Below are 23,933 nucleotides of genomic sequence, written 5' to 3' on the forward strand. Positions count from 1 at the left end.
TAAATTCGCATCGATCGTAACGACGACAGTTGTGTACGGAAGAGACAGACCTAGCAACATAGGGTTAACTATGAATAACTCCTGTATTTTGTCATATTTTATTTCATAATTAGTCCTGGATCATATTTAAACCGTAATAATGTAATTTAGAGCACGAAAATTAACCGGAGATGACCTTAAATTGGCGGCAGGATGAGTACTTCGAGTCGCTGCTGGCGCAGCCCGAGGACCTGGAGGCACACAGGGCGTTGGAGCTGCTGGTGGATGATATCCACAAAGACAAGGAAAAGACCATCAATGCTTTCATCTCTCACTATGGTTCCGAAGACTTTCTCTGGGGTATTGTCCGGCTACTGGCTGAAAAGAATGCAAGGTAGATTCACATTCATATTAACAGTTAACCGACCATACACCATGTGCTTAACCAAACACAGGTCATTATTAATTATGTGCAAAAGAGAGTTTTTTATTTTATTTTACTGGTTCAAACAACCACTGCAGGATAAACAACCCAGAATGAATTAGGCGCTAGTTCAGATTCAGAAGTCTATCCAAAATTTGACCCGGAAGTCCCGCGTGGAGATACCCTACTTAAACATACCTAAAATGAAGTAAATATTCATAAAAGTCCAAATAACGGTCATGATTTAAAAGTTGATATGTTTGTTACCTGTTTCGTTGCAATTTTCTTATCTTTTTCGGAGTATTTTTCAAAGACTTATAATATGCACTTTCTCAAAGGATTCACGGCATACTGCAGCACAATACAATTACATACCGTCTCGACGGTCGGGTGCGCGTGCGGGCGCGCGTGTGTGTTAGGTTAGCGACTGAAATCTTAGTTTACAGTCGCTAACTGAACACGCGCGCGCCCGCACCCAGTACAGTATTTTTTGTTGTTGAAAGATAGCATTTCAAAGCTTGTTGATGAAATGTACTTAAATTTGAAACTTCTCACTATTTTCACTAGTTTTGTACTTTTGTTGTTGTTGAATTTGTAGTAAAGACGAATATATTGTTTGCATATACACAGACAGGGGTGCTGGGCAGACGTGGGTATACTCTAGCCATGCTGGGAGAGTCATTCACAATAACAAAATATATAGTGTTGTATATTGATTTCCCTTTTTCTTTTTGAAAGAAAATTCAAATTCAAGTTTTTGCTCTCTAGAGGTAGATCTATACGCGTACATCTACGTTTACCGTCTCTATGAAAATGATATAAATTCTTTACCTACACTGTACAGTGAGACTAGAGGAGCAAATCCCTATAATACATTTCACAAGAGAAAAATAAAGTATTATTTAAATGATAGTAAATACATCAAAGAGAGAGAGAGAGAGAGAGAGAGAGGATAAGAAAGGGGGAATATGATATTGCCCAAATGTAAACTGTTTGATGAAGGACTGTGTCTTTCGAAAATATAATGCATTTTTAATACCTTAAATTACCAATAGTCTCGAACTGTTATACAATGCCCCTCATGGTGCTTCAATGTGTGGACTGATATGGAAGTTACAACATCATGTACATGTGTAATATATGCTGACTGTCTGGCAGAGTGTTGTTTTGTATATTTGGAGGTCAAAATATGCCTGAGATAGAATTTCCCAAATCCCCAATTTACGGTCAGAGATAACTTCAACATTTTTTAATTTTGTAGGTGGACAAGTCCTTTTCAGGTTGTTTATTGAACCTTTGTTACACCCCTCAAAATCCCCTTGAAGACTTTTACAATGTACAGTATGTAGCAATAGATCTGCTGGATTTGTTGAAGAGTAAACAGTGAGATGGTGTGAGAGACATATGTCAGCTGTAAACATTTTATTGTTGATGGTATATCATAGTCTTAGCAAAGCCTTCCTGCAAACAGTGTTTTCACTTTCCCATTGTCTGTGTTTGAAAGTGTAAGAGTTGAGATAAAGGGTACGGTAGTCTTGATTTGAATGCAGTCTGACTTGAGGGGAAACAGAAATTCATTTGTGTCTGTATTTGTGCTGGTGAAAGAGTCTAGAGAGAGGGCAAATAGTATTTTAAAGTGACATTTCTTTGTTGAATTGTAAATCCCGAATGCAAATATGTGAAAATAGAATTCCAGCTTGCATGCTAAGTAAGGATTTATTGGTATTCTAATGCAGCATTTTTCAACCAAGATGCTAGAAGACATGCATTAATTGCTAGGTGTGCCGCAAGAGAATGATTACCAATTTATTTTGGAATTAAGTTAAATTTGTAAAATCAAAGTGCACAATATGCCCCAAAACATCATCCTGTGTATTTTGATGATGAAATAACATAAAGAGCCCCATTTTCTTTGCATACTTCGCTCTCTCACAAACTTTATGGTTGCAGGCATTGAGCTGCATGAATACCATCCTATTCCGGGATGTCAGAATATTGTCACATTGTTTTTCTTTAATCAAAATGAAAATTTTACTCCAGTAAAGTGCCTTTTTTTTCCTCACTTACCAAATCCAAAAAAGATGATTCTTGGTAATGAGATTCTTGAATATCAACTTATTCAGGTATCTAGTTTCCCCAATAAATGATTTACAATTTCTTATCTTTGAGTGTATTGATGACAATTAATACAATTTTTACCGTAATATATTAGAAATGCAATTCTTTTTGGCTTTTTTTAATTTTTTTTTTATATATTTATATATTTGGGCAGGTGTACACAATGTACATGTATGTATATAAGAGTGATGAAAAACAACTTTTAACTCCCAAAAGGGTTCTGTGTCACTGATTTCTAATGGATATTAAAGCATAATGGTTTGGAGACCTTCTGGTTGAAGTGTGCATGGATTATGCATTGATTTATTCTCAAATGTATGAGTTTTAGATTGGAAGTTTCATGCAAAATTGTATTTTTAATTTTATTTAGAAAAAGTGGTGCTGTACAATTTGTACATGTTCTTTGTTGAGAAAAGTGGTGTCTTACGTTTTGTTAATATGTTTGGTAATAATAAGCATAACACAGGAATAAAAAAGAAGATATGGAATTTATGATTGACAAATTTGATTTGTCAATTTTGGTATCTTTCTGCCCATGCAAATTCAGACTGATAGTTTAGTTCTTCATTTTACCATCTTTTTGTTTCAAATGCTATCTTGATCACCATGCAGCTGTACATTTTCTTTTGAGTAACTGAAAACAAAAAAATTAAATGCAATTTAATGTAAAAAAACAACAACATAACTTTCAGAGAAACTCCCCTTTTGACACAATAGAGCAGTTTTGAAAATAGATTATTCCTGCACTAACTATACACTCTGTACTTTGGGACCTCGTTATTGATCCAACTATCGTGAATTAGGGCCGATTTCTGGGTCTTTTGATGGCAAGAAGTGTAACGTCACAAAGGATTTTCTTGTCCTTATTGATTATCTGAACAAAACATTTAGTAGAAACTATTTGTGGATAGCTGCTATACAATAGGGGTGTGGTAGAGAATTGCTTCTCCGAACTCTAGCTGACAAAGGATCTTGTAGCGTTGTTCTTGTGTATAATGGTATAATAAGAATACATGGAGACTTTACTTGTTTGAAAATTAAGGACACATAAAGGAAAAAGACATGCACCCATTATACAATAACAGGCTAAAACAAAAAAAGTCCATTTTCTACATTTTCATATGGCCCTAAAATTTGTTAGATTTTGAAAAGGATGTGTGCAAGATCGATACACACAATTCTAACATGCAGCAAACATGTGATGTAACCCTTCTTTTTTTTTAAAATCTATAATGATGAAGTCATTGGTAAATTCTAGGTGATATAATATTATATAGCTCCCTGATTTTTAATGTTTATTTCTTGTTTTAATTCGTTCGTTATTCTCCTCAAGCTATTATATCATCATACATGGGATTCAATCAAATATATTATTTTCATTATTATTGTATTCATTTTTGCCAAGTTTTTTCTTCTTCTACTTCTTGTTCTTCTTCTTGTTCTTCTTATTCTTATTATCATCATTATTATCATCACTATCATCATCATCATCATCAGCAGCAGCAGCAGCAGCAGCAACAGCATCAATCATCAATCATCATCATCATCATCATCATCATTATCATCATTTTCATTTGTAGTAGTGTTGCTGTTTTTTATCATTGATGATTAATTTCTCACATTTTGTAAAGCAAATAAAAACAAATAATATGTAGAACTGACTTTGACAATAAAACAATTATTTTACAGAGTCGCTGGGAATGCTGCCTACATCTTTGGTACCCTAGCAGAGCATGACGTAGGTCAACTTCGTGTGATGTCACTGGTCAAGGGGTCCTCGCCTCATCACATACTGACCGATCTCACTGGGATGCTCTCCTACGACGATACAGAGTGTGTCATGAATGCTGCTGGAACCATGGGAACATTGGTAAGAAAAGTCATCAGATGCTATGTATAAATATCAAAAGAGAGGTATTAAAGGGCAAGTCCACTCCAAAAATAACTTACTTACAAAAGAAGCAGAAAAATCAGACAAACCAATCCAAAAAAAAATTGAGCAAAATCTATAACCTTCTGAACCTTCTGAAATTGTAGTCAGCAGGGCGGTATTCCGCATATCGCTATTATGGCAGGTGATGCATGCTAGAGTGTGTTTCTGAAATTATCAACTGATGTAGCTATTACTGACTGCTGGTCGAGGGTATTCCATGCTCGTCCAGTTCTTGGAAAAAAGGAGTATTTGTATACGTCCTTTCTGGCAAAGGGGATTTCTATTGAGTGATGGTGGTTTCTTCTTAACCTTGACCCTGTTGATACTTGTATGTAGTCCTCTTGCTTTAGGCCCACCTTTCCCTTGTAGATTTTGTACAGCATAACCAATCGACTCTTTTCCCTCCTGCGTTCAAGTGATTCCCATTCAAGGCAGGTCTGCATTTGTGTGACACTGCTGTCCCTTTGGTAGTTTCCTGTTACGAAGCGTGCCGCCCTCCTTTGAACTGCATCCAGTTTATTAATCTGCCCTATCCTGTATGGGTCCCAGGCACAGCTTGCGTATTCTAACACTGGTCTCACTAGGGTCGTGTATGCGATGGCTTTCACATTCCCTGGGCAAAACCATAGGTTTCTCCTGAGGAATCCTAACGTGCGGTTGGCTTTCATGGCTGTGTTGTCAACATGGTTCGCCCACGTCAGTTTACTGTCTATTTCCACTCCCAGATAAGGATGAGAGCTTGTCTGTTGTAAGTATTGTCCACAGAAGATATAATCCCTTGTCAGAGGTTTTTTCTTATTCGAGATAATCATCACTGAACACTTGGAAGCGTTGAACTTCATGTTCCACCTATCTTGCCACGACTCCAGAGATGTAAGATCCGCCTGTAAGGAGTCTGTGTGCCTCTCGTTCTCTACTTCCTTGTATACCAAACAGTCATCTGCGAATAGTCTGGTCTGGCTTTTCAGCAGGGCTGGAAGGTCATTGATATACATCAGGAACAGTAACGGCCCAAGCACTGTCCCCTGGGGCACCCCGGATAGAACTTTGCTTGTTGATGACGGACTACCTTCACAAGTCACTCTCTGGGTTCGGAATGTCAAGAAATTCCTAAGCCACCGATGTGTATGGTGTCTAATCCCGTAGTAGTGAAGCTTTTCCAGTAGTCGTTCATGTGGAACCTTGTCGAACGCTTTAGCAAAGTCCAAGATGGCCATGTGTACCGAGTTACCCCGGTCAAGTATTCTAGCAACATCATCGATAAGAGAGTCATGAATTTTTAATGAAATGAAAAACTTTTTCACTACTTGTACATGTGAGGGTTAACCCAATTTCACTCTTCTCCAGCTATCTGTTATTCAATCAGTTGAATATAATTTTTGTTATGGGTAAAAAATACAAACACGATGCTAGCTGGGTATAAAGTTAACGATTCAATTATTCATACTGAGCTACCAATTAGGTTTCCTAATTTGTCAGGTATGTGAACTAATTGATTTGCCTGATTTATGTTTCTTGAGAATGTGACATACCGGTACTACAGCTTACATCTAAAAATTATTCAAAGAAGGTCCTAAATCAACCAGTCCATCATTCTTGAGTAATGAAAAACGCAACCAAAAAAAAACATCAAATTTACAAGGGGTATGAATTCAGTCGGTAACTGCACCGGTATGTCTATTTAATTTGCAGTATTCACCAAAAGTCATTCAGTAGTTCTAGGGATTCACCCTAGTCCTCCTGTGTCTTAATCAAATGTCCTAAGCTCGTATTACATCCTTTTTACAGGCGGAGAGCAAGGCTGGTAGAGACTGGATGCTGGGTGATTCATGCTTAGATGATCTGCTGAGAAAGGTTACCAGTCTCCTATCCTCGTCTAACATGTGGACCGCTAGCAATGCAGCTCTTGTTCTTGCCAGGTATTGACCGTTCCCTACCTTTCTTTTCCATTTCTTATTTTGGTTCTAAATATCATAATATTTGTTATTCTAAAAGGCCTGTATGAATATAGTATCGAGAAAAATGGTAACTTAAAGTGTGATTGGGACACAGTTTTGTTCCCTGACAAGATTTCAATCTAACCTCTTCTCAAACTCTGTTAGACTGTACTTTAAAAAAACATATTAACAAAATGAAGAAGTAAAAGTCCCTTCCATGATTTAGAAATCTGACTTGTATCAAATAGCTTTGTTTTATTTTGTTGTTGTCCTTTCTTGATCAGGTTATCGATAGCAGAGCAGGGATGTCAGCGCGTGTTGAATCATTACAGCTCTCTGCAAATCTTGACCAAGCTGGTCGAATCTCTAGGAATGGACGAAGCAGGTAGGTCAAAGGTCACTGAGGAAAGATGATGTACATTGAGAGACCAGCATCTAATAACGATGCTTTATGTGTCTAAAGAACTTGTTCAGATATGGCACAGTAAACCACTGCAAAAGAGCTGCCACATTTTTTAAAAAGTGTAAATGTTTTTTTTTATTAAGAGTATCTAAACTGCAATATCTCTTTGTAGAAGTAAAATTGGAAGCTCATACTTTGTACATACATGTATGCAGCAGTGATATGGCACCCCTTACATCAAGAGCAAAACATGTTTTGGATATTGGTACAATTAAAGGTACCGTTTTCTTCTTCTTGAGTGTAGATCCCAAACAAGAAGGCGTGGGGTGTGCGAACTATTTGTTTCTTAGTTCTGTTTTGTTTTTGAAGTTGTATTTGTAACCATTGACTTATGGACAAACGATATTCCAACTCTCAGAATTTTGCTCCTTTCTTTTTATAGGAAGGGGGATGAATGCAGCATTTGCCATTGGACGTCTCTGTGACATTGATGATGGCCGACTGAGATTGCTGAATCACAGAGACTCAGAGAAAATGGTAAGAGCTAGCGTATCAATATTTGTTTGCTGCCTGAGAAGAAATGCCTGTATACAAAAAAAATTATGTGTATTTTGACCTAGAAAATGAATTACTGATATATATATAATATCGTCTGTTTGGAGCCAGATGGGCGTGGACTCATAAACCTTAGCACAGAGTTATCTCCTTTCTGGCTGGCTTTTCTTTTTGGTTATATTGATATCATGACAACTAGGATATCAGTGATACCATATCTTATCTTCTTTCTATTTCTTGTGCCATGCACTACAGCTGGAAAGCTTGTGTTGCATGTTGAACAGTAAAGACTTTGGCTGTGGCAAGAATGTCTGCTAGTCTATGAGCTGCCTAGCAAAGCAAAATTTAGATTAAACATATGGCATCAACTGGACAATGACATCAGTTTATTTATTTTTGGTTATATTGATATCATGACAACTAAGATGACAGATATTATATCTTATCTTTGTTACGTATGATATGCGATATCCGGTACCCGTGGTAGTTGAATAAACAACATGTCTACCATAACAAACCCGTCTGCCGACTCTCTATTATCCTGAGTTATTTGCCATTACTAAGACCCTCAAACTCAACATGTCTACCATAACAAACCCGTCTGCCGACTCTCTATTATCCTGAGTTATCTTCCATTACTAAGACCCTCAAACTCATCATGGTGGCAACGTCGGATATTTGAAAAAGGATAACAGATATCTTACGTTCTTTCTCTTTCTTGTGCCACCACAGCTGGAAAGCTTGTGTTGCATGTTGACCAGTAAAGACTCCGGCTGTGGCAAGAATGCCTGCTACGCTCTGAGCTGCCTGGCAAGCAGTGACCAGGGTCACAAGCGACTATTGCTTCACAAGAACTCTGATCTGATGCTCCATCTGCTGGCCCAGCAGCTGAGTAACGACGATGGAGAGACAGCATGGTTTGCTGCTATGTAAGTCATGTAGCTAGAGTCTCTCAAATTAATTGATTCATTCATATTTCTATATTTCCTTCTTATTTCTTTCTTTCTTTCTTTTTTTGGTTATTTTTTGGTTATTTTTTGGTTCTTTTTTTCTGCTTTCATTTTCTCACGCCGGTAATTTTTCTTCTTACTCTTATTCTTCTTTTTCTTCTTCTTGTTCTTCTTGTTCTTCTTGTTCTTCTTGTTGATCTTGTTCTTGTCTTTATTCAAAGTCAGTGAAAAGGTAGGGTCTGTTGTTTCATTGGATCCATTATGATTCTAGCAGTATTTTTTAAGAATCATCATAGAATTTTCATTTGTTATTCCACAGTCATGCACTTTCACTGAGTTCTTATTTTTTCTTGAAATATATAATGTAAACGAGATACTGAAAAAGTACAGGATTATATGAGAAGTTGTGGTTTCTTAAAACTAGAGATGACTTTATTTCTTCATATCGTTAATTTTGCAGGACTCTTCGAACTCTGGCTGGAAAGAGACAGGGTGTACTCAGACTCCGAGACCATACCGATGTTGTACCACTCCTAAAGGTATGTTTAAAGCTACCCTATAGATATAGGTATGTTTAAAATAACTATTGTTAGGTGATACGTACGTAGACGTATCACCTTTTGATTTCGTCAAGATTTTTATTATTTATTTTTTTATTTTTATTATCAGGTGGGCTGTATAACGTACAGACCACCTTATAATTTCGTTAGAATTGCCTTTATTTATTTATTATTATTAAATATTTTTCTTATTTCTAACCGCTTTTTTGTTAGCAAGATAACTTAAAAATGGCTCAATCAAATGCCTTGAAATTTGGCACACATATGTATAGGCATATGTACAAAGCATAATAACGTTTTCAACATTGACCTTTGCTGATGACGTCATCTAGGCGCCATTTTGTAAAATTTTACGAAAATCAACTTATGATCATATCTTCATAACCAAAAGGTATTTCTCATTCATATTCATCATGACCAAGGTCAATATCCGTCCGGTCAATTGCAGGTCAAATAACGCGCGCATGCGCGCACGTCCGTGCGTCAATGCGCGCGCAAATTTTTTGAATGCTCAAAATCATCTCAAAATCATTTTACATACGTTTTAGGCCATTCTAAGCATTTTATAAAAAATCGCGCACACACACGCGCATGCGCGCGGCGCGCGCGTTTTCGCGCGTAAAAATATTACACAACATAGAATCGCCTTTTTTTTTCTTTCATAATATTCCACATATTTTTACAAACAAATTGATACCATGTTTGTCTCTTTATGACTATTAATAACGGAATGATCGACCGTTTAACATAAATTTCCGTGCGCGCGAGCTCTTGTAATACATAGCATATATGGACAAAAACATGCCTATATAAGATCCACTGTAGCTCCTTAGGATGCACGGTGACCCCAATTTGGGGGTCATATTTTGATAAAGTATGAATTGGAGATATGATTTCATGTCTCATTTGTCCCTCAATTAACTCATGACGTCATCATAATGGCCTCCAAACTCAAAATTTCAATTTGCATATTATGACGTCAGCATATTTTTAGAAAATTGAATTTTTCTCTGTAAATATTGATCGATTGTCTTCCAAATTTTGATGTGTTGTAGCTGAGACAATTTTTTACAAATGAAGGTATCACAAATTTTCATTTTGACAAAAGCATCATGGCGTAGTTTTGTGATTAAAGGAGGCATGTCAATTTTCACATTTTGCGTGTATTCTCTATGGGACATGATTTTTTCTCAAAACTGGATTCTTTCGCGAGCAATATCTCTGTCGTTTAGCTTCGTTAACGCTGAACTTCAAGTATGTTGTAGCTGAGACAATAAGCTATCTCATATGTACCCTTTATTTTGTCTCAAATTTTAGTTCGACCAGCCCACCTATACTTGTTCCAAACAAGTATTACAAATCTAGTTTATTATTATTCTTCCTCGAATTTGTTCGCAGGATATCTCAAGACTGAATGAAGCCATTGTTATGAATCTTTCAATGATGATAGATCTTAGTCTAACTTAGAACTGCGTGACTTTTCAAAGACTCAAAGTCATCGTGACGTCATCCAGGCGCCATTTTGTGAAAATCAACTAATGATCATATCTTCATAACTGATAAGAATTTTTCATTCATATTTATCATGATTAAGATTAATATCCGTCCGGTCAATTTAAGGTCAATAAACGTGCGAAAACGCGCGCGAGCGTGTTCGTGCGCGCGTTAATGCGCGCGCAAAAATTTAAAATGCTCTAAATCGTCTTAAAATTTTTTTGCATACGTTTCGGGCCATTTAAAGCATTTTGCACAAAAAAACGCGCACACGCGCATGCGTGCGCGTTTCCGCGCGTAATGGCATTTTGCAACATAGAATCGCCGAATTTTCTCTGTCATCATATTTGGCACATTTTTCCAAGCATTTTGATAACTTGTTCACCTTTTATTAACGCAATGAGCGTCCGTTAAAGTTGACAGCACGCGCGGATTTGTGTTATCTTTATCCACAATACATGGGCAAAAACATGCCTATATAAAATTCATTGTAACTCTTTAGAATAGATAGAAACTCCTAATATTTTTTCATATTTGGATAGATTATGAGACGGAGATATGATTTCATGTCTCATTTGATCCTCAATTAAATCATGACGTCATCATAATGGCCTCCAAACTCAAAATTTAAATTTGCATATTATGACGTCAGCATATTTTGGGAAAATTGACTGTATCTCTGTAAATATCGATTAATTTTCTTTCAAATTTTGATATGTTCTAGCTGAGACAATTTTCTACAAATTCAGCATTCATAATTTTCCAGTTTGACAAAGGTATCATGGCGTATTTTTGCGACTAAAGGAGGCATGTCAATTTTTCACATTTTGCGTGTATTGTCTATGGGACATGACTATTTCTCAAAACTGGATCCTACATTTCCGTCTTTCGCGAGCAACATCTCCGTTGTTTTAGCTTTGTTTACGCTGAGATTCGAATATGTTGTAGCTGAGACAATTACCTATCTCCAATGTGCACTTCATTTTTTGATCATATGCCGGGATCATGCTCATATTTCACTTGCAAAGTAGGACTTCAGAATTCCATTTCCCGTTTACGTGTAATCGCTATGGGAGATGTTTTGGTATATCAGTAACGCACTTGACTTTCAACCTCGAGATCCCTGGTTCGAGTCCAGGTGTCTCCAACAATTTTTTCTCCACTTTTTTTTCCTTTTGACCTTTCACTGTACCATCTCCTTTGATTATTTAAACACGTAGAATCGCAAATAATGTGATAAACAACCCTTTTTACTTTATTATTACCCTATTTTCACTTAAACCATTACTTTTTGCGTGTTATCCCTATGGGAGATGACTTTTTCTCAAATCTGGAGTCTACATTCCTGTCTTTTGCGAGCAATATCGCCGTTATTTCTGCTTGGATTTCGTTTATTTTGAAGTATGTTGTAGCTGAGACTATATGCTATCTGAATCAACCCTTATTTTTTCAATAAGATGTCAGGATCGCGCTCATGATCATGATCATTATCATCATGATCATCATTATCATAATGATGATAATCATTTATCAATTACATTTCCATTTCTTTGAATAAGATAAAATCGTCAAAAGGTGTTCTTCATGATGTAAATTAGAGTCAAATGTGTAACTGGTTACTGCACAGGGTCAAAGGTCATATATTGTTTCAATCTATCTTCCCTAGATCCATGATGGTCAAGGAGACACAATTTAATCTTGACATATGGATAGATCATAATGGGAGAAGCATATAAATGGGAGAAGCATTTCATAAAATAATATATCGTGTAATGCATTATTCGTTATGTAAACCATTATCATACGTATCACCTAATTCGTCTAAGTGACGAATTAAAGTCTAGTTTTATCTTGGTTCATTCACTTGCCTCTCAATCCAAGAGTTAAGGGTTTAAATCGCAGCCGGGCACTAACGTTCTTTGCCCCTCTGCACCCAGTTGTGCTAGAACATTACATATTTTGCTAAGAATGGGACAATAATCTTTGAGTGCCAGGAGCATTAGGTTTGAATTAAGGACTTGAGCGCTTTTTAAGAAGCCACCGCATTTTTACTATTTTGTATCATTATTCTGCAGTTTACTAGAAGTTCATATTACTATACATTCATGTTCATATATTATTAATATGTATAGATATATTTATATATATATACATATATATATATATATTGAAATGTTATGACTACTAGTATATTTACTCTCAATTATTAAATATAAAACAAAAGTTTGACACAATGTGGCTTGTCACAAACATTTTTGATACATTTATACCCTCTTCTTACTGTTAGGCAAACAAATTGCCATAAACTTCAAAAACTTTAAACCTGCTTTAGTGACCACCTGCAAAAACCACATTTTTGTTTTCCTTGAAATTGGTTTCTCATTGAATAATGTGTACTAAAGGAACCTGTCTACAAAGACCACTTTATGTGTTTTCCTTGGGCAGTCACTATTGACAGGTTTGACTGTACTGTTATATATAGGCTTGAATCTACAAGTAATTGATAACAATTCTATATATTTACATTTCACAGCAAATATCCCTGACGCCTAGCGTGAACCCTGACCTCTTGGAAGAAGTTGACCTGACCCTTGAACTCTTGAAGCACCTTGCCAGACCCGAAGCTCCTGGGTTAGAGGTCAAAGGTCCCCATGAGATAGAGGTCACTTGGCCGGTCGTCGAGTTGAAGAGCGGATCACCTGTGACATACACCTTGTTCTGCGGTGAGTTGTTAGTCACGCGGGATAATGAAGATTATTTGTGACATTTACTTTTGGTAGGATAAGGAAATTTGGATAAAACTAAACGGACATGGTCTTGCTTAGTTTTGTCAGAAATGTATTTTGATGCTTTGCCCCTTTAAGTTTATATTTTGTGAAGTTTATTATTGTATATGAAAGAAGCTCAAAAGTATGGCTCTCACTGAACTTTGGCTGTGTGTAAATTCACCACACTGTAATTTCACAGTAGTCTGTAAAAATAGTGGGGGAAAAAAGTCTCCATGGGGGGGGGGGGGGGAGGTGGGGGCAGTGACTCTTGAGGAGTTATTCAGATGCAATCCATTTGAAGAAAATATATTTTTAGATATGGTGAGCTATATTATATTGTATTTCATATCATTTTGGGGGATTCAGGCCATTACTGTACATATACAGTGAAACCTGTCTATAAAAACCATCCAAGGGAGAAAAGAAAAGTATGGTGGTATCTATAGGCAGGTGGTCTTTATGTACAGGTTCCTTTAGTATATGTTTTAATGAGAAACCATTTTCAAGGAAAACCAAAAATGAGGTCTTTGTAGACGGGTGGTCGCTAAACCAGGTTGACCGTATAGCTATTAAAGCTCATCTGTACTAGTTTATAGGAGGGATTAGACCACCCTGCAAGGTCACTGGGCAGGTAGTTATCTCATCAACTCGGCTCTCAATTAAAATAAGAAAAAGAGGATCATGGGGGACCAATGGTCACAGATTAAGCATTGTTTTCTATATGGAGGGAGCAAGTAGCTACAAGTAGTACAGTGTGGCTTTAAATTTATACTACTTTCTGTTGTATTCAGTGTTCTTTTTTTTTGTTGGTTGAATTTCCAGAAAGCAAGCAGGTGTATCATGGTCCTGACACTGTGCAGCTAGTCTCTAATCTCAGACCCTTCACCAAGTATATCTTCAAGCTTCAGATACACACCGAGGGCGATGACAGTCCGCACAGCAACGACTGTGTTGCTAAGACACAGGATGCAGGTGAGTTTGTTTATTGTTCGTTGTTTGTCTCAAAGGATTTAAGGATTTTTATTATTTTTTAACAATGAATAAAGTTGCATAAAACCATTCCAGATCAAATGAGTGTGCATAATATCAGTCAATTGTTATTTGATTATTCCAAAAGAAAATATTTTGAAGAAAGAGCAGTTTTAATACAATATGAAGTTGGCCACTGCCTTAAAGTTTATCAATTAGCTAAAAAGTTGTGTGCAGCTTGAATATACAAAATCCACCTCAATTTATTTCATCTGGCATTCTATGGGCTAAAAGGATAAGGATTGTGGAGAAAATAAAAAATTATATCAAACAGCAGACGCAGAATCCAAATTGGACTTGGGTTCCATGCTCATGTTTTGAATATAGTCTTATGACATGGAACTACTTACTTACAGAGAAATAACTTTGTTGGTGATTGGTACACTTTAAAGACCATCAATACTACTGGGCCAGAAGGTATTAGACCACACAGCGAGGTCACTGACAGGTGGCTATCTCATTAACTCAGCTCTCAACTAACATAAGAAAAAGAGGATCATGAGGGACCAACAAACACCGATTGGGGAAGTTTTCTATATCAGTTTCAAGTTTTATTTCTGCATTTTCCATAAACAATAACAAAAATAACAATGAATACATGTTAGCAATATAATGATAAGTAATACAAGTAGTAATTCACAAATAAATAAATATAAATAATCAATAGTACAATTAATCGTATTTGAAAAGAAAGAAAAGGGGGAGAATGCAGAAGACCGATATCGTAAGCAGAGCTTGAAATGATACCGGCCTTACAAAAGGAGGAGAGGAGACAGGAAGAAAGAGCGGGTGAAGAGAGTGCTGTGCAAAGTGAAGAGTGCACTGCGCGAGCTCCTCAATCTATCAAATAATTTCCTTTTTATATACAAATAAACAATGAATATTTATATTAAAACAAAGTACATGTAGTATATTATGACCAGAATCTAATTTTCATACCTTATCAATAAATATTCTTTCATCTTCACTTTAAAGGAAACAAGTGTTGTACATAATTTTAATGTTATAAGCAAGGAGTTCCACACATCGGGTCCATTGTGTCTTATTGATTTTTGTGCCAAAACAATTTTTGGGTTAGTTAAATGAAAATCCATAGAGTGCCTTGTGGGGTACGAATGTACATTAACATTATGAATATAAAAATCATGAAAGGACTTAGGAAGTAAGTTGGAGACATATTTATACATAAAAATAGCTGTTTGAAAAATGTGCATATCAGTTACTTTGAGAGTTTTCAATGTTTTAAAAATAGGTGTAGTGTGTGCTAAATAATCAGATTGTGTACAAATTCGTAAGGCTTTCTTTTGTAAAAGTTCAAGTGAATTAATTTTAGTTTTACAACAGTTTCCCCATACGATATTACAATAATTAATATGCGAAAGTACAAAAGCATTATAAATCATAAAAAGAGATTTGGGAGTTAGTAATAATTTCAATTTATATAATATTCCAATGTTCCTAGAAACAGTGTTCAATATATTATGTATATGATCGGACCAAGTTAAATTAGAATCAATGGTTATCCCCAAATATTTGACAGAATTTTTTTCTAAAAGCAAAATATCATTAATATATAATCTAACATTTACTTTTGGTGAATGAACATTTCTAAAGTATATAAAATTTGTTTTAGTAAAATTTAAAGATAACTTATTAGACTTAAGCCAAACATATATTTTAGATAATTCAACATTTAAGATTGACGTAAGTGTGTCTATATAGAGGGAGCAAGTAGCTACAAGTAGGACAGTGGGGCTTTAACTTTAAATGAGTTTTTCTTTGACCAACTGATCATATTTAGTAATCATTTCTTCCTTCCATCTTTCCATCAGTTCCCGATGCTCCAGAGGCATTGCGTATCCTGGGTATAACCACCTCCCAGATCAGACTAGGATGGGCCCCGCCCCAGTACAACAACGGCGGCCTCAAGGGATACGTGGTCTACAACGGCAAGCATCAGGTGGAAATGACCTCTGAACTCAACTCCATCATCAGCGGCCTGGCTCCAAAAACCACATATGAGCTTCATGTGAGTTACAAAATTATGTGTTTGGGTTTTGTTTTTATGTTCATGAAGAAGTAGAGTTGTTTTATGACCTTAAATTTTTTTTTTATCTTGTAATTTAAGAACTTACATACAGAACAAAATGAAGTGGTGGAAATCATTATCTGTCTCCATGCGTGAGATATTTCTATAAAAATACGCAGTGAATGTCTCATGTGATTAACTGAGGACGATTCAGCCGAGGATGCAGGTTCGAAACTGAGTCACGTCGTTCGGATGGTAACTTTTAAAGGTCGGTCTCCAGACGTAAATAATCATATCTGATTGATACACGTCTGTAAAAAACCTATACACGCACACACACTCATTTGATTAACTATATTTTGATACTTGATTCCTGGCCTTAGGTATGTGCATGTAATCATAAAGGGAAAGGACCTAAATCCTCTATATCTGCAACAACAGAAGAACTTGGTGAGTATGTTACGTTTGCTAGCAATTCAATTCGCTTTTCACTTTTTGCATTTTTGGTTGCCTAAAGGCAATAATCCATATTTATAATTTATGTATATCATGATTTTAAAAGCAGACCACAGTGGTATAGGTTACAAGATTTGATTATATCGAATTTCACTTTTCACTTTTTGCATTCTTGGTTGCCTAAAGGAAATACTCCACATTTTTTGTATTTATATAATTGTATAATATAATTTCAAAAGCAGACCACAGTGATATAGGTTGCAAGATTTTATTATATTAGAATATATAATTATGTAAAGTACAATAGTTTATAGCTGTTGATATTTACTTTAATTTGGATATAAAGGGGATTATTTTGTTGTTATACTGCCATTGAAAGGGGATGTATAATTAACAAAGTCTTTATCTTTTTGGTTTGTGATAAATCATTGATTATTTCGTCTGCTATTTGTAACTCTACCCTATTCAGGGAAGCACGCACCTAGCAAACCAACGCTGACAGCACGTGGGCGGAGTCAAATCCACGTGACCTGGGCCCCGCCCGATTACCCTTAGGGAGGATATACCGGTTTGAAGTCACTATGAACGGTAAAGTGGTTTACTCGGGGCGAGAGCTGAGCTTCACCGTCAAGAATCTCACTCCTAATACTGAGTATACCTTTACGGTAAGTCAACTATATGGTTGTTAAGATTACTAAATTGAAGAAGTAGTGGTAAGTAGTTTTAGAAGGAAAAGCAGCAGATTGCATTATAACGTGGTTTACTCTGGACGAGATCTGAGCTTCACCGTCAAGAATCTCACTCCTAATACTGAGTATACCTTTACGGTAAGTCAACTACCGTAAATAACGTTGTATAAACCGCCCTCGTGTATTAACCGCACCCCTCTTTTTCGCCCTTAAAAAAAAAAAAAAAAAAAAATTTTTTTTTTTTTTTTTTTTTTTTTTTTTGCCGAGATTTTTTTTGTGTGTGTGTGTAAGATCATTACGGTACTGTAAATTAAAAAACAGTAGGGACCTAGGATAGAACCTTGTGGTACACCATGTAATAGAAGAAAAATTGGAGGAATTATTATTATAAACTACATATTGAGATCTATCAGAAAGATTACTTTCAAACCAAGATGACAGACAAATTTGAGTGTTGTTCTAGTGTCCGAGTGGTGAGTCAACACACCGATTACCGAGCTGGGAGACATTGCCAGGCATAGCGCCAGGTGGAGGGGCATAAATTGAAACTTTAAAAAAAAAAAAAAAAAAAAAAAAATTTTTTTTTTTTTTTTTTTTTTTGGTGTACCGTGTATAAACCGCACCCCCGACTTTGAAATTTTTTCGGCGGCAAAAAAGTGCGGTTTATACACCGTTATATACGGTATATGGTTGTTAAGATTACTAAATTGAAGAAGTAGTGGTAGTAGTTTTAGAAGGAAGGTCAGCAAAAATACAATTCATATATTGTCTGTTTGGAGCCAAAACGATATTTATTCTGTGTGAAAGTATATGAATGAATTTGATTACAGGGCCCTCAGGGAAAATAGTTTTGATACCAATGAGGCTTTCCTGCGTAAGGAAGGCACACTATTGTAATTGTTGTTGTTATTAGTATTAACATTATTATTATTATTATTATTATTATTATCATTGTTGTCGTTATTGTTATTATTGTTATTGTTATTATTACTATTATTATTATGAATCTTTTATTTAGGTGATCGCTGTGACCAGTGAAGGCAAATGTGAGAGTGACCCGGTGAAGAAGAAAACTGGAAAGGATGAATGTAAGTGATTTTTTTTTCCTTGATTAACTGTCAGAAGAGATACAAAAGACTGATTTATTATTTCCAACAAATTATGTATTGTACTTGTAAAGGATGTCATTGTGTTTTTGGTCCTGGTACATATATATCAGCGAATGTTTTTTTAATGATTTGTTCTATTTTACGAAGGTATGAAAATGGTGCGATTTTTTACTTTCACTTTGTTCTCAATGTTCAGATAATGTACAGTTCAAGTCATTTATTTCATTCAAAATACGATTCAAAGAGTTAAAATACAAATACATACACATGTTGAAATATAAGGAAAATAATAGAAAGTTATGAGAAATTTATGAGAGAAGTATGAGAGAAAAAAGAGAACATACAAAGATATGGGATTACAAGGGTTGGTAGCCAAAGAACCTCATGTCCCAGTGATGATATAAATCAATGAATTGAAATAATCATGGGGAAATAGGAAAAATGGGTTAAAAGTTTTTTTTTTTTTTCTTACAATTAAAAAAAAGGAATGGAGCGAACAAAAGAGAATTTGAGATGTCAAAGCCAAAGCCAAATACCCAAGTTCATAAGATGTTTCACTGTTTTCTCTTTGTTCCTTCAGATAACGTCCAGTCTACAGCACCAGTCTTCTTCTCTCACCCAACCAAAAACTCCTTAGAAGCAAAGCCAAGCAGTAAGTCACAATAGGCCTGTCTTCATCAGCTCGAGTTTGCCAAATACCTCGCTATTTTCAGACTCGGGATATTATCCCGAAGCTCGAAGTTGCATCTTCACTAGACCGATACGCTCATCACAAAGTAGCTCTGACGGGTGCAAATTAGCCCACTATTTGGGAAATAGCATGATATTTTTTAAACAAGACGCAAATTAACTGGTAAAGACTTCCCCAATGTGTACATCTGGGCCCCATTTCACAGAAATTGTCATCAGTGAAACTGTATGAATGCAGCTGAGGTACTCTATAATTAAAGTTCTTTATACATGTATATGATCTCTTTGATTTGGAAGATCCCTTTTCTGTCCTAATTCTTCTTCTTTTTTTATAAGCTTATTTTCAGTCGGGGTAATTTTATCAATTTTTTTCTCCAGACAAACCCACAGAAAGATCACATCCTCGATCTCTTTCAAGGCACAGTAAGAAGAGAGAACATCATGTGAGTACAGCAAACCTGTGTATAGTGGTCACTTTTGTAGAAAGAATGCTTGTATGCAGTGTCTATCTCCCTTCGCAGGGGTCAGAGGTCATGTTAGTCTCCAAAATTCAGGCATTTTGACAATTGTTTGATTGTTTTTTTTTTTAAAGACGTATAACAGGAGCTTTGTTTTTGACGTGTATGTTTGATAGAAATGTTCTCTTGCAACGATTCAAGAGCCCAGCTTACAGTGTCTACCTCATGAAAAGTTGAAAAGTGCTAACCTCTGTTTAAATGAAAGAAATGTTAATGCAGATAAAAGCTCCTTTTTTATGCAAGTACACTGCAGTGGACAGCTGATTAGTCTTCATTTTAAGTGAACCATAATTATGAAGTGATCATTTGTTAAGGATTCATGAGTATTTGATCATGAAATAACCTAGCAACACATCTCAAAACACGTTTGGTATAAATCTTTTCTTCATTTCTTGTTTTCACCAATAGTTGAAGCCAGGGAGTTCCCTGCAAGCTTTGATACATCAATCTCAAGACCCATATCAGGTGAATATACAACAATTAATATCAAATTTATCGCTACTGGTATGATTATGATATAGGAATCAACCATTTCTAACATAGATAGATGGAAGTATTGTAAGTATTTACTAGTTGTGTAGCTTTAATTTCAGTTTTTTATTTACCATAATCCTTGGTACTTCTAATCAAATAATGTGTGTTTCAATTGTTTTAGGGTATCAACAACTTCTAACGTTGGTGAAAATTACTATGATACTATTGTTACTTGTACATTTATATCACTCTAATTTCAGTTTCCTATTGACCAATGCACTCCATACAAGCTATTTCTGATGGAATTAATCGTAAGAACGACAATATAACTTACCGGTAGTTATTTTGTCTGTTATGTATGTATTGTGTCTCATTATGTGTATATATGTTTATATTGTATTACTAACCATCGGAAATGGAACTTACCTGATATGGAAAATAAATTATATACTTATACTTACACTTGGAAGATAAGTATTATATTTAACCTTTTGTTCCAATTTTTCTGAGATTTTTTTGATTTTCATCTCAATGCTGTAGCTGCATCCAGCTCATGGAGTGGGAATCACAAAAAGAGGTCATCTAGAGTTCGTAGTGCGCGGAAACAGAGGGAGTCTCATCAATCGAGCACGGTAAGATGATCCGTTATTGATATGATGATATTAATAATAATAATGATAATATGTCTTGTTATTAAACCCAGGGTAGCCACATCAGTATTAATACTGATCTCCCTGAGGGCCCTGCAATTGTATTATTGTCCCCGACTTTAGCTGAACTACCATGAAAGGCACTTAAGCATTCAAGGAATTTCTTTGTACCAGGTACCAATTTACTTCACCTGGGTTGAGGGTGGCAAATGTGGATTAATATCTTGCCAAAAGACATTTGTTCCTGCGGCTGGACTCGAATCCCAAACCATGCAATCCATGAGATTCACAGTCCGGTGACGTATCTGCTAAACCATGACACCTCTACAGGCGGGTGCAATTGATTATTGTCGCACTGAAACTTGTGTTACATTCAGTCACATGTTTTATATCATTTAAACTATCCGATTCTGTGCGAGCTGTAGGAATAAAACATCAAGCAGATTTCTTTGATATCAATTGAAACCAAGAGACAATTAGCATTAGAGTTACATGCAGGCCTTTCAAAATCACTATAATTTTAAAAACGTTTATCCGAGTTTCATAGCCTGTAAACGTGATGTGTTTTATAATAGAAAAGCATGATAGACAGATAAGGGAATGCATTCTGATTGTTGAATGAAAAAGGTTGATCTTCTTTTAATAGTATGAGAAGATGCCGTTCATATTTAAAAGGGCTTACCATTCTCTGCTCCTCTTTTTTTCAGGATGATGCCCGTAAGAATCGTCACATCGCCGCTTTGAAGATGCTGGAGAGAGGTCAGAAATCATCTACAGGAGAAGAGTCCTCAGAGTGGTCTGAGGAGGACCAGTGGAAAAGACTTACACACCGGCAGGTTGCTGGTTCAAACCACACCACAGTGAATCCAAGTAGACATAGTGAGCCAAAAGATGAGCCAGAATTCTTGAGTGTCACCGTATCTTACAAGGATTGCAGCGATGATGATGCGCTTCACAGAGAGGGCGCTACTGAGAAATCTGCTTCGGCGGAATCAAACGAGATCAGGAGAAAGCATAAGGTGTCACGGAAGGATGTTACGTTTGACGACAAAGTGTTCTCTGAAAAGAGAGACAGGAGAAAGCAGCATCCCGTTGGTGCACATGGAGAAGGTTTGCCTAGCGAAGGAATCCTAGAGCACTTCCCTGCGGACAGCGTGGACAGGAGGGCCCTGATGCGTCTATCGATGTCCATGAAGAGACAACAGACTGCACTAGGAGTGGAGCATGAAGGTTTGAAGTATCCCGGAGACGTCATGTCATCGCATATGCCTCAGAGGACTGGTCGATTGCACCATGCCAGCAAGCAGGATTCCAACTCGAAGAAGCAGCGCCAGCTTGAGTCTCTGGCCCACGGCAACCGCCTATCGTTCAACCCTTCCCTTGCCATGCAAGACCTCAGGTTGCAGGAGAACTCAAATACCTCAAACAATCCAACATCCGGTGCTGGGGAGAACAAAGACTTCACCTTGATGGCTAATGGGTGTGTCGTCTACCAAGAGAAACCGGACTCTGCCGAGAAGAAGGAGCATCCGATGAGGCGCAAGTCATCTGTCCAAGAGGACATCAATGACGTGGAGAAGCTTCCCGACCAGCTACCTGATAGGTCTCCCAGGGAGGTCGGATCACTCAGAGGCTCTTGGAATGATGTCGATAGGTTTGGGTTTAGCGACAGTGATAACGATGTCTTTGATGAAGCGGGCGGGATGGTCAGTGGAGCACCTAGTCTTCTTGATGATAACAATAACCACAACAGCAATAGCAGCACCAGAGGAGATAAATCACTCTCTGCCATCAACAAGGGTCTCAAACGGGATATCCTCTCCAGGTAAGATTCTGTGAGCTATATGCTACAAGAGGTGATTTTTTGCAATGCATCCCTAACAACATATATATTTTTTAATTTGTTTCATCCAAGAATGAAAAATTTCTTGATATGACCATTAAATAATATTAGTGATACCAGAAAGAACCATTAGTAAACTGTCATACCGAGAAAATATTCTTTTTTGTCTCGCCGCTATAGCAAAGCGAGACATAGGCAGGGCTTTTTATCTGGTACGTATTGAAAACTTTGATTGCTACATTGTTTAGAGTATACATGTTATGTGTTAACTGCAGCAGTCCATTTTTTTAGCTGATGGAAGCAGGTTAAGACTTACTTTTTAATTGTTCTTCACCATCTACCGGTATCTTGTTAAATTGACTTGTGATTTAGGATGAATCTTTGACATAATCTCATTCAATCTGCAACAATCAATTCTTTTGGTAAATCAGATTTTTGATTGAAGATTGTTGAGTTACTTTTTGTATGTGCATGAATTACCCACTAACATAAACTTGCTAATCTCATTCAATCTTCATCAATCAAATCCTTTGATAAATCAGATGCTTGATTGAAGATCATTGATTGAAGATTGTTGACTAATTATTTCTTATGCAGGAACCCACTGATGGATCACGCCTTGCCATCACGTAGCATCTTAGCTGACCATGGCTCCTTCTATCAGAGAACCAACACCTTCATCTCAAGCCATCGGTAAGGAAGCAGGAAAATGATTGGGTGGTATTCTCGAAAGTGGACTAACTTTAGTCCATGGTTTAATCCACCAACTAAGTATGGAATGCCAAGTGTCCATATGAATATGTTTTTGAATAATTTTATCTGTCACTAAATTAAAATAAAATGTAATAACATAATTAATAAACAACAATATAACTATGATGTCATTATGTTATCATGGTTATTTAGGGACATATCAAATCATTCAAAAATATATTCATATGGACACTTGGCGTTCCATACTTAGTCGGTGGATTAAACCATGGACTAAAGTTAGTCCACTTTCGAGAATTCTTCAGGTTTTCCAGTTACAGTCAAAGTCAAATCTGTCTATTTTTGAAGGCCACCCATGGGAAACACAAACAGGGGCCTTTGTAGAAAATTGGTCTTTCTAGACAGGTTCTTCGACACATGTTTCCTCCTAGAGGGAGGTGATTCATATATGGGTGACCACTATAGACAGGTGGCCTATATATGGAGATGGAAATCAAGTTCCGCCATCAAACCTTTAAAAAGGCTACTCAAATAAAATAAAGCACATTTGATTTAGAAACCTTTATCAGGGATGCCAGTTTTCAGGCAAAAGTCTAAATTCAGGCCCTGGCGAG

At 36.4% G+C, this 23,933-nt stretch overlaps 2 protein-coding genes across 2 annotated transcripts in view; both read left to right on the forward strand.

Moving 5' to 3' along the window:
* Positions 1–20,065, forward strand: LOC105441372. The gene is made up of 16 exons (XM_030988980.1): positions 1–373; positions 4,211–4,391; positions 6,243–6,373; positions 6,676–6,776; positions 7,237–7,331; positions 8,082–8,278; positions 8,760–8,838; positions 12,887–13,076; positions 13,944–14,093; positions 15,983–16,179; positions 16,563–16,629; positions 17,105–17,300; positions 18,343–18,412; positions 19,014–19,085; positions 19,502–19,566; positions 20,050–20,065. The coding sequence occupies exons 1-12, from the start codon at positions 171–173 to the stop codon at positions 17,188–17,190; spliced, it is 1,677 nt and encodes a 558-aa protein (XP_030844840.1). The 5' UTR covers positions 1–170; the 3' UTR covers positions 17,191–17,300; positions 18,343–18,412; positions 19,014–19,085; positions 19,502–19,566; positions 20,050–20,065.
* LOC115925393 overlaps positions 17,217–23,933 on the forward strand; it is a 12,443-nt gene continuing 5,726 nt past the window's right edge. Inside the window, exons 1-7 of the mRNA XM_030989116.1 lie at positions 17,217–17,300; positions 18,343–18,412; positions 19,014–19,085; positions 20,050–20,106; positions 20,656–20,747; positions 21,473–22,590; positions 23,206–23,301. Coding sequence (XP_030844976.1) covers positions 17,217–17,300; positions 18,343–18,412; positions 19,014–19,085; positions 20,050–20,106; positions 20,656–20,747; positions 21,473–22,590; positions 23,206–23,301 — 1,589 coding nt within the window. The remainder of the gene's footprint in view (positions 17,301–18,342; positions 18,413–19,013; positions 19,086–20,049; positions 20,107–20,655; positions 20,748–21,472; positions 22,591–23,205; positions 23,302–23,933) is intronic.

The sequence above is a fragment of the Strongylocentrotus purpuratus genome, unplaced genomic scaffold, assembly GCF_000002235.5.
Source record: "Strongylocentrotus purpuratus isolate Spur 01 unplaced genomic scaffold, Spur_5.0 spur5_contig_841, whole genome shotgun sequence".
NCBI classification, from domain to species: domain Eukaryota; kingdom Metazoa; phylum Echinodermata; class Echinoidea; order Camarodonta; family Strongylocentrotidae; genus Strongylocentrotus; species Strongylocentrotus purpuratus.

Bases quoted from the DNA above. Each gene is read 5' to 3' on its own strand.
- LOC105441372 (XM_030988980.1), top strand. From the start codon at position 171: ATGACCTTAAATTGGCGGCAGGATGAGTACTTCGAGTCGCTGCTGGCG. The intron at 13,077-13,943 runs GTGAGTTGTTAG...TTGAATTTCCAG, and splicing joins GACATACACCTTGTTCTGCG to AAAGCAAGCAGGTGTATCAT. The intron at 14,094-15,982 runs GTGAGTTTGTTT...TCTTTCCATCAG, and splicing joins TGCTAAGACACAGGATGCAG to TTCCCGATGCTCCAGAGGCA.